The sequence below is a fragment of the Takifugu rubripes genome, chromosome 12 (assembly GCF_901000725.2).
Source record: "Takifugu rubripes chromosome 12, fTakRub1.2, whole genome shotgun sequence".
NCBI classification, from domain to species: Eukaryota; Metazoa; Chordata; class Actinopteri; order Tetraodontiformes; family Tetraodontidae; genus Takifugu; species Takifugu rubripes.
Genome location: NC_042296.1, coordinates 11,277,950 through 11,288,994, shown reverse-complemented (window position 1 = coordinate 11,288,994; position 11,045 = coordinate 11,277,950). Strand labels below are relative to the sequence as shown.

At 55.1% G+C, this 11,045-nt stretch overlaps 1 protein-coding gene across 1 annotated transcript in view; it reads right to left on the bottom strand.

Moving 5' to 3' along the window:
• Positions 1–3,450: 3,450 nt before the first annotated feature.
• The window catches only part of znf704 (zinc finger protein 704), a 19,915-nt gene continuing 12,320 nt past the window's right edge, over positions 3,451–11,045 (bottom strand). The window contains exons 3-9 of the mRNA XM_003969379.3: positions 9,763–9,866; positions 8,694–8,971; positions 7,736–7,836; positions 7,056–7,335; positions 6,854–6,985; positions 6,688–6,779; positions 3,451–6,614 (exon numbers count right to left, since the gene is read on the bottom strand). Of these exons, the coding sequence (XP_003969428.2) occupies positions 6,500–6,614; positions 6,688–6,779; positions 6,854–6,985; positions 7,056–7,335; positions 7,736–7,836; positions 8,694–8,971; positions 9,763–9,866 (1,102 nt within the window). The 3' untranslated portion in view covers positions 3,451–6,499. The remainder of the gene's footprint in view (positions 6,615–6,687; positions 6,780–6,853; positions 6,986–7,055; positions 7,336–7,735; positions 7,837–8,693; positions 8,972–9,762; positions 9,867–11,045) is intronic.

Below are 11,045 nucleotides of genomic sequence, written 5' to 3'. Positions count from 1 at the left end.
CTCCTGATTCTTACTCGTGATTTTGGGGGAAAAAAAGTGGAAATGCAAATTTGCTTAATCAGAACACGGACCTGGCCTCAAACCGCTGCAGTACCGGAGGCGAACACAAGGGGGCAGCCACGGACAGAGGAGCGGCTGGTTGGATTTTTCCGCCAACCGGCCTGAACAAGAAAACCTGCAGCTCAACATTGATCTTCAAACTGAGGAAAAACTGGTCCTGGCCCAGAATCTTTACACAAACTACATTTTTGTGGTGTTATTGCTTATTAAACAGTGTGATGTCACATGTTTCTGGCTGAAATGGTGGTAACACTGAAGAAGTTCCATCACATCATTCATCACACGTGAGGGCGAGAAAAGTTCCTGTTTCGCTAGGAGACGAAAGCAGAAGTTCCCACTTATGTGGAACTTCAATAATGTGGTTTCTAGGAGTCAGATCTTCTGTGTGAAACAAACGAGGGGAAGAAAAACAGCAGCTAACCCCAAAAAAAGAAAGGAAATCTTTATTCAGTCTTGACCAGAAACCTCCAGACATCCCAGAAGGTCGAAACTGCACAACAACAGCACCAGAAATGCAATTTTTCAGGAAACACCATTTACATCCAGAAAACACATAGAGCCAGTAAGAAAAACAAGTTAACAGTCGGCGTTTATAGATTCTTCTCTGAGAAAAATCAGTCATATAGATTTCCTTTGATTATAGACTGAAAAAGAATGTAAGAAAATTGCTCTGAAACTGTACCGCCTGCGAGGAAACGCACGCGTTGCAAGTGCTTTGTGTCGACAATAAAGATTCTGGTGGGTTTTGCGTGACGATGAAGCCGTAAATGTGCAGAGAGGGAACATTCATTTTCAAACATGGCTTTGTTGTTGCTTTAAAGTCAGACAAGACAACTAAAACAGAGCTTGAGGATATTTGTGTGTGCGCGCCCCAACTTCTATACATTAAGTAGCAACAGCTAGTTAGCTTAGCCTAAACCCAGGCGCAGGAGGGAGCGACTGGGCTGCTCCTGACATTAGCGTGTAGCGTGTTATATAAATTACACTGTACAAAATCTGCAGGACAAAAAACGAGAACAACAAAATACAACATTTAAGCCATTTCATCCCCACTGAAACGTTTAGAGAGCTTAGCTTATTCCTGACTTTCAAGAACCTTTTTGAGGGATCTGATCCGGTACCTGAATGGTTGAATTCATGGAGCTATTTATGTTGCCCCGTTGAGCCGCAGCTAGCTTAGCATAGCTGAGGTCTGGGTGGACCAACGGCCTCGAATCGTGGCGGAAACGCTGCTAATCAGTGGCCAGATGAGGAATATCGAACTAACCAGCGGATAAAAGATCGTCGACCAGTTACGTTAAAGACGGACCCCGGTTCTTCCGTCACGGCGTGCGTTGACCCTTGACCTTTGGCTGCGATCCCCCGAGCTTTGCCTTTAAAAAAAAAAAGATCCGCACGTGCTCCATTCAGGACCCTCCCCCACTACAGGACGGCGGCGATTCTAATCAACCGAGGTCACAGATGAGGCCTGCGAGCGCACGTGCACCTCATTAATAATTCAACGCCTCGGACACGCGCGCGCGCACGTGCACAAACTCAAAGCAGCTGCAACGCAGCATTGTGGTCATCGGGGTCCCCGACGCAGGCGAGACGCTAGCGCGGCTTCTCGTGCACGGAAGCACGCGGGCGGCTTGGAGGAGGTTTAAATGCTGCCCTCAACAGATGGGGCAAACCTCAGGTGGTCATCTGAAACACACACCCCATCGCCTCTCTCACACACACACACACACACACACACACACACGTGGGTACCAGCATCTCGACCCTTCGCACAGTGACATATGCTGGTCGCCACGGCGACGCAGCCCCCGCGCCACAGTCGGCCCTCCCTCAGAAACTTCCCGTCTCTCACGTCAGCCCTAAAACACAGGCGTGAGGCGAGGAGGCGGGCTCGTGCACGCCGCCACCCCCCCGACGCCCTCGGGGAGGAGCTCCTGCGGCGCCGCCAGACCTCTTCCCTCCACGTCCGACGCGAGGCGCCAAAAGAAGCTTTGGGGGGGGAACAAAAGCTTGGGTTAGAGCTGTCCATGTCTGACAGCTGAGCATTCCTGTCTTATAAATAATTCCTAAAGCTTTGGCAAAAATGATTTCCTGCAGGGTTTGAGGTAAACGGGGGGGTGGGGGGGGGGGGGGGGATAGCTAGCATCTGCTAAGGAGATGTAGCAAAAGCTCTGGGAACTTTTTTTCCAAATAGATGCTCAGAGGAGAAGCCGTTGTGGGTTTATGCTGACTTCTGTTCGATTCTGACAGGACCGAGAACCTGGGGCCCAAAAGGGGGGAGGGCCGAAGCCACAACCTGAACCGGGTAAAAAAAAAAACACCCGATCAAAACACTCCTCTAGCACAACTCTGCCTGTTTCTGCCAAATGTTAGCACCAAATTTATGTACAAAACAGTTTTCAGAGTCTTAAAAATGAGAACACTGCCACCCTTGTGTTTCTGCAGCTAGTTAGCTTAGCATAAGCGCAAGTTTGGCTCTGCCAAAATGGGTCCACAAGTTTGTGTGTTAAATTTGTCAAAACAAGGTTTCGGATACGCAGATGGTGAGAAAAAGCTCAGCTGGAACCCATTAGCTTTAAAGCTAAGGCTTAATAAAGCTAACCGCCTGCTGGCTAACACTGCCTCGACAATGGCCGTTGCTGCTCTTTGATATAAGCGGTTGTAGAAAAGTTAGCTCGCGTTAGCTCGTTAGCTTTTAAAAGGTGTAAAACCCTAAAATAGACGTGTGTGAAGAGAGCAGCTGGTGTTACGGTTCACCTGGAGAAACCACAGCTCCTCCAGGTGGAGGTAGAACATCGCTAGCTCTCGGACGCAGATCCCCCCCCCCCCCTCACAGAAAACACAAAATGGCTGTGAAATGATCTGACGCACGCCGCCGGAACGAACGCCAAAGCACGACTCCCAAACATTTAATATAAAGTCACAAACATGACGTCATAGATTTGCTATTTGCATGCACATGCAGTAATAAAGTACAGTTAAACTATGCAGCAGCTCCACCGCTGCCCCCCCCCCCAAGAAGGTCCAGGCTAAAGATCTCTAAAGTGGCCCCGGAGGGCGTCCAGCAGCCCCCCCTCGCTGATGCCGCCTCGATTCCTCCACTTGTTTACTGGGTCTACGAGCCCTTAAGGGAGGGAAGCGTAGGGGAACACGTCAAAACACCCCATAGTAGCAGGAAGGAGGGGTCAAAGGTCACGGCGAGGACCAGAGAAGTCACTCCTGAACGTCGCAGCAGTTCTGGAACCAAAAAAAGCCCCCCCAACAGACTCGGGGGGGGGGTCCTCAGAGCGGAGACGTTCCATCCTCGCGGGCCCGGCGGGTCGCGGCGACTCAAGGAACCCTCATCAAGGCACATCTCATCTGGGTGGAGCTGGGGGGGGGGAGATGGGGGGGGGGGGGGGGGGGGGGGGGGGCGCTGAAGCAGATTCCGACAAAAAGCCTCATAAGTCACAAACAAGACGCCGTTTAAAACCAGGGGCGCCAATCAAACCGCCGCCGCTCCAAAAAAAACAACAAAAAACAGAACCCCCCCCCCCCCCCCCAGTTTCAAACAGGGGCACGGCTGCTCGGTCTTTAACTGGCAGCGTTTGGGGGGGGGGGGGGGGACAAAAGCAGGAAAGAAGGAGAAAGAGCCTCATAAGTATTCGCATCACTCCGGCAGAGCAACAGGAGCCCCCATAGAGGCTCTTTGATAGCACGTGCTGGTACCCCCCCCCCGGCTGTTCCTCCATCATAAATAAGTCAAAGGATCGGGGGGGGCGACGCCATATGTGATATTTGGCAGGAATGTGATGTGAATTTGGCGGGAAAACGTCTCCATCTCACGAATCTTCCAGGTTTTTGCCGCCGAAAGGCAAAAACAGGCGCGACATTCCCGATCAAAGCCCATGGGAAAGCAGCTTTGATCCCTCCCGGGGTTCTCGACACGGCCCGGAGGCCCGGCACAGACGCGCCGCCGCCGTCCGTTTGGGACCGATCTTTCTTTTCCAGCGAGGCGCTAGATTCCCGTTGGAACATTCCCCGGACAGGCGACCGGACACTCGGCAGACTTGAGGCAGGGAGGTTTTTTTATTTTCATGTTCTACATCTTAACAACGTACAAAATGGAGCGAATACCGGGTCAGAGGAGCAGCGCGGCGCCGCTGGCAGCGAACGGGACCGAGCGAGTGCGGACGTGAAGTGGGGGGATGGGTGGGGGGGCAAATCCCAGAGTTCCTCGGATGGGGTTGAGAAACGTGGCGGCAAATCTCCTTCAAAGGTCGGACGGCTTAAACAAGGAACGTTAGCTTATTTTAGCCAAATCTTGCGTATCAAAATAGAACTTGGTTGTGAATTAGCTGCCTGGAGCTGCTGCCACCTAGAGGTTGGAACCAGAGCTGGAGGGTTTGCCCCCCCCCCCTAGAATCCCAATTGGCTGCCAGACTTTGATCCGCACGCCGTGAAGGCGACGGCGTGAACACCAACACGAAGCACCAAAGTGATGGCGGACGATGGGAAGTAAAGGAATACGCACCCGGAAGCTCGCCTCGTTACCCCCCCTTGTTACCCCCCCAACACACCGTTGCCCGAGGAGTGTTGGCGAGGAGGGTTGTGGCGCCCCCTGGGGGTGAAAACGCCACAGGCTGTGGGATAAAAGGTGTGGAAACCTCTCAGAAGGGACCTGAGTAAACCCCCCCCGTCCCCCACCCCCTCTGCCAGGGGCTCCTTCTCATCGGGGGGGGGGGCAAAGCTCGCCGACATGTCAATCAAATTAATTGAAAGGGGGCTTGAGTGGCGTTGGGAGAGGAGAGGAAGTCAGATAAAGTTGCTAATCAGGGGCGGGCGGCGTGATGGAGCTCGGGGGGGCTGGGGGGGGGGCACAAGGGTCTCAATGAGAGTAATCAGCTCGGCTTAATGGGAGGTTTACTCCTGGGCGCCATCCGTAATTAAAAAAACATAACAACCCTCCATAAAACCCCCCCAGCAGAACATGAAAACAAAAGTCCCCAACAATGTCTTTGATGCTTTGAAGCGAAGGTTCTCTCAGTATATATCGATTTATCTATACAATAATACGGTCACATGATACAACGGCGGATCGCCTTTACAGATCCTCTAAATATTTCGCACCGGAACACTGACGTCACGACGTGGAAGAAGCGCTAGTTAAGGCGACGTGTGGGTACGAGGAGACGAAAACGGGCGGAGGAAGAAGGAAAAAGCACCGGGGGGGCGCTGCGGTCACAGAAACGCCCCCTGGTGGACACATTTATATTGGACCGCCCAGGCGAATGTTAGCGTTAGCTTCCTGATCAGGTTTAAAGGAAATGAAGCTAGCTCCTCTTGCTCTGTAAGTGCGTCGTTTCGGGGTTTCCTCGCTCCGCTTTCGTCCCCTTCGAGATCGGCGCATAAAGACGGGGAGGAGGGCGAAGCGCCGGCGCGGCGAGGTGCATTTTTCTCCGTGGTTTGGAATCTTGTTGCTGCCTCGCCACAGTCGTGGGTGGGAAACGCGTGTAGGATGGGTAAACGAGAAAAGAAACGGGAAAAAAGATGTATATATAGCAACACAGCAACAACAGTAAATATGGCACCTCAACATGCTCCAAACACTAGAAATAAAAGAACAAAACAAGATAAAGTTGTGTTTTTTTGGTTGCAAAGTTGTCGTGGTGGATTAGCTTTTAGCTTCCGTGAAAGTACTGCATATGGTACAACCCAAAGTTCTCAGCTGCTGGTTTTTGCTTTCTTTAAAAACGCATCCCTGATGAAAGAAACAGAGTCGCTTTGCTCCGCCCCCTGTTCGACCCCGCCCCCATCCGACCCCGCCCCACCCACTCGGCCCCGCCCCTTGGGTGGATTTGGCGGGAATGCTGTAAATCAGGTTCTCTTCGCCTTGACGGAGCCTTTAGCGTCTCTTTGTTGCCCCGTTCTTTTGGGTCTACATTCCCTCGGGGGTGAGGAGCGGGTCGGAACCAGGAAGGGTCAAGATGTCAGGACATTAAAAAAAAAAAAAAAAAGGTTCTTCTCCTTCCTGAAACATTTAAAAAAGGACAAAAGTCTGGCGGTTTCTTCTGGTCCAGTTCAAAAGAGCCTCACAAACATAGAAAGATGCAACACTGAGCGCAACAAAAAGAAAAACACACGATTAGAAATATTTGTCTCTTTACACCAAATAGCTGCACTGGCGGGGGGGGGGGTCCCATACTGGGAGTAATGGGAGTGGTGGATCCTGGACGGCGCTGGTACAGGTGACTCCACTGTCCTTTGGTGTCGGTTCTGTGGAACCGAGTGAGCGACGGTGGGAACTTGACGGACAAGCGTGAACTTTGACCTCAAGAAACCGAAAAAAAAAACATGCAACTTGAGGCCCCTCCCCCGATTCTGTGGGCGAGAAAAAAGGAAAGAAAAGGCGGCGGCCTGCCGGACCACCGCGGCGGCGGCGGCGCCGGCCGGGCGGCGCTCAGTCGGTGAATCTCTGGCAGGCTTTTTTCCAGCGGCAGGCGGTGCACCACATGTCCCGGTTCTCCATCCCGTACACCTTGCGGCATTTCTTCCCCTCGCCGCGCACCTTCCGGCTGCAGAGGACAGGCGGAGGGACGGTTAAAAGAAAGGACGCCAGTTTGGCGTGGAGCGGCGAGGAACCCCTACCTGAGCGCTGCCGTTGCTCTGGGAGGCGACGAGAGCGCCGCGATGGTCTGGGAACGCTGCTCGCCGAAGCCCTGGCTCTTACTGGGCGACACCTGGAGAGGCGAGACGTGTTTGAGAAGCGGCGGGACGCCCGGAGAACGTCCCCGGCCGGCGTCCCCCTTCTTACCGTGTTCCCGGTAAAAGTGACGGGCGGCGACTGCCAGGAGATGCTGAAGCTGGCGCCGGTGGCGGGGGTGAAGCTGGCGCACGCCGAGCCGCTGCTGCTGCCGCTGGACGGGATGGACACCGGCGCCGTGGCCTGGAGGCGGGACACAGAATTAGCGTTAGCGACCGGCGGCGGTCCGGCGGCGTCCGCGCGCGGCGTCTACCTGGTAGGCGTGGTCCGTGTGGATGAGGTAGAGCGCGCTGGGCGCAGAGCGGCTCAGCGGCGTGGCGCCGCCGCCGTGAGGCTCCTTGGTGTCGGCCGGCTGCTGAGGTCTGTGACAGTCCGGCAGGTGGCCGAGAGACGGGAGGGACGGGGGGGACAGGACGGAGGGGGACACCGGGGACAGGCTGCTCAGGCCGTCCGCCACAGAGTCGGTGTTGAGCTTGATCTCGGTGTAGTAGAAGTCCTCCTCCCCGTCGCTGCAGTCCGAGTCGCAGTTCCGCCTACGGGAGGAGGGAGAGAGGGATGAGCGCCGGGCTCTCCAGGCTCGCCCTGCACCCCCAAACCGCCCCCCCCACCGTCTTAAACAAACTAAACATCATCTGCAGTAAATCAGACGCCGCTCTGATCGGGTGTCAGGATGTCACAATTACGGCGCTCTCTACGTGCTCATTTGCCCGTCACCTGTCACCCCCCGGGGGGGGGGGGGGGGGGGGAGGCGCGTTGCCACGGCGATAATCTATCAGGCGGTAATCGGCTGCCGTGACAATGAAGCCTGGAGGACGGGTCGGCACTCAAAAGACAACCAGGTTTTGAGTGGACGGTAGTGTGTGTGTGTGTGTGTGTGTGTGTGTGTGTGTGTGTGTGTGTGTGTGCGTGTGCGTGTGTGTGTGTGTGTGTTACCCCAGGTGGATGGTCCGGATGTGTCTCTGGATGCCAGCGGCGGTACTCAGCACCTTGCCACAGTTCTTCCACAGGCACTTGAACATCACCTTCATGGAGTTCTGCAAACACACAAAGGCACAGCTACGGTCAGATTAGCGAGCGTCGATGCTAACGGGCGCCGCCGCGGCGCCGGGAAAGAACGTCACCCTAAACGGGACGGAGAGGAGCGACAAAACAGTCCGACGGCTCGGGAATAAAGTACAAACGGATTCAAGGAATCTGGCAGAATTCCCGCGCTGCTGTCGTTAGCGCTAGCGTTAGCATCCGGAGAAACCCCGGGCAGCGTCTATTCCTCTTTGGCGTGTTTTCCCGCCTATTTTTCCCGTCTGTTTTTCCAACGCCCCCCCCCCCGACCTGTCGGAGTGATTCAGTGTTATTTTTCATGGAGTTTTTGATTCAGCGTTCCGCTTTGAAACAGACGTCTGACGGCATCTCGCTGTCGTCGCCTTCAGTTGTTTCCCCCCTCGTTTGGCGAACACACGCAGACACAACCATCATCTTCCCGCCGCCACATTGTTCTAACAAAGGCTCGCTGCGCGTGGGGGGGGGCTTCCATGAAAGGGAGAGCTCTACGGCTAATTAAACGGCGAACTCCGGAATGTGTCTTGCAGGAAGCGCAGAGGAGAGGAGCATGAAGGGAATGTTAATGCGCGGCCTTTAGCTTTGCATGCGCGGCGCACGTGTGTCAACACAAGCTAGCGGCGCGGCTATCACAGCTAGCGGCGCGGCTATCACAGCTAGCGGCGCGGCTATCACAGCTAGCGGCGCGGCTATCACAGCTAGCAGAGGCTGCTCTCGTCCTCAGGTTCGTCCTTTAGCTCCAGTTAGCAACAGGAATCTCGCAGGTTCCTAAAATCGGATCGGATCGCTCGATAGCGAAAAAAACGGGATTCTTACGTCTGCTAAAACTTCCCACCTTGCGCTTGCGGGGGATGGGCTCATCGAAGAGCAGGCTGCTGCCGTCCTGCTCCTCCAGGCTCGGGTCTTCGGGCCCGGCCGGACCGGCTCCTCCGCCGGACCCGCCGGACCCTCGGAAGGGCTTGAAGTTGTCGGCGGACAGCGGCGGCGACGGCGTGGAAGGGTTGGACTGGTCGCTGGGGGCGGACCAGCTCCAGTAGCCTCCGGAAGAGCTGTTGCTGGACGGAGTGAAAGGACCGGCGGAACCGTTGTCTTTCCACGAGCCGCTCAGAACCTCTGGGGGGCGGAGGTCGGCCCAAAAGGGAGAGGACAAAAGACAACGTCAAAGAAAGACAAAGAGTCCAAACTAGAGATGAAGTTCTGGACGTCAACACGACCCCAGACAGGGGAGACACCAGTACCAGCACCAGCACCAGTAGCACCAGTACCAGCAGCACCAGTACCAGTACCACCACCAGTACCAGCAGCACCAGAACCACTGTGAGGAAAACAAAGGTTTCTTTAATGTTGCGGGTTTTCGGGAAGACAAATCCAAGGTTGTTTTATTTTAGATCAAAGGCGCCTTTAGTAGCAGCATCCTGCTCTGTGAAGGCTGGGGAACACGTGTGTGTGTGTGTGTGTGTGTGTGTGTGTGTGTGTGTGTGTGTGGTTCTGGCAGAACATCCGTCCATCAGTGGAGTCCAACATGGACTCTGGTTCTGGGCACCTCTGTGTGACATGTGGGACGCACATGCAACCCTGCGCATAGCTGCAGCTAGCACGCCACCGGGACCCGTGGCACCGGGACGGGGGCGGGGGTCCTGGTGCCACGGGTCCCGGTGCCACGGGTCCCGGTGCCACGGGTCCCGGTGCCACGGCTCCAGGCCCGGCGTGGACCGTCTGGAGTCCCTGAATGCTGAGCACAGCAGGTGGCGTCCTCATGCTGGGGGGGGGGGCGGAGCGCATCAAAAACAGAAACTACAGACTCGGCAAGTTATTTCTGCATTTGTGCATCCGGGCCGCTGAGCTCGGCGCCACGTCGGCGGCCTGCGGCCCGGACTTCCGCCGGCGCCGGAGCTAATATTCACCGTTGACTTTGACGGGGGGGCTCTTGACCAGAGGGCTGGTGGACAGGCTCGTCAGCACCATGGCAGCCGTCACTTTGTCCATGTCCACTTCCTCCTCCGAGCGCCTGAGGAGAGAGAAGCGGGAACGCTCGGTTAACCGCGGTCAGAACTCAGCAGAACCCGTCGGTGGCGAAACCCGCTCCGGCCCGCGTCGGGTTCTGGCCTTGAGAGGAAGTCGCAAAACCATGTTAGCTAACAAAGACGCCATTAGCAGATGCTAATTTATCACCCGTCCCACTGTTGAATATGATGTCATTACGGCCCCCCCCATAAATCAGCCGTAACCCCCCCCCACCTTCTGCCGCCATAAAACCACTTCCTGGTCACCTTGGGAGGCCATCATGTGACAGCAAATATCATTTCCACGGCAACCGTGACAGAGTGTAATTACTGCCCGTTTTGACTATCTCCAACCAGCAAAAGAGTAAAGAGGAAAAACGCATTAGGAGGACAAATAATTCCGAGGTGATGTATGAGGGGGGCAGAAGCGGAGCGGGCGGGGGGGGGGGGGCAGAGGGGCGGGACCAAATCGCATTAACCATTAGAGGCCTTATCAAACTAAGTTCTTATCCAACTGCTTATTACGGCTGTAATTAACGGAGAGAGTGTGTGTGTTAGCGACGTACGGTGTGTGTGTGACGCGGGAGACTCGGCTAATGGAGCCGTAAGTGAATTTTGATAGATGGCGTTCATACGCCGGCCTGGCGTGCGCGTGGGCGAGCGCATGCACGTGCGTTTTCAGGTTCCCACTAAGCCCCTCGTGTCCGATCCACGGGCGTTTTATTTTGAAATTTACTCCGACTCATTAGCCACTTCCTGTCTGGTACAAGTTGTTTGTCTCCGTGTCTGTGTGCGCGTGTGTGTGTGTGTGTGTGGTGGGGGGGGGTCCAGAGTGACTCCAGCCACTCACAGGAGTGTATTTTTTTTAATAAAAACCAGCAGAATCATGTTAAATCTGATAAATCTGACCTCCCCCATCAGACTCCGGCCCGGCCGGTTCTCCTCCTCCTCCCTTCACCCCTGCCGGACTGGAAACCTCTTGCTCAATCTCCCTCCCACATATCGCAGCGCGCTTAAAATGCTGTGAACGTAGCCAGCAAGCGTGTGTGTGTGTGCATGTGTGTGTGTGCATGTGTGTGTGTGCATGTGTGTGTGTGTGTGTGCCGCTCTCTTTGATCCTATGTAAGGAGGTCCAGTTGTTCATTACAGCCACTGGACTATGACGCCTCAATAAGCTCCTATAA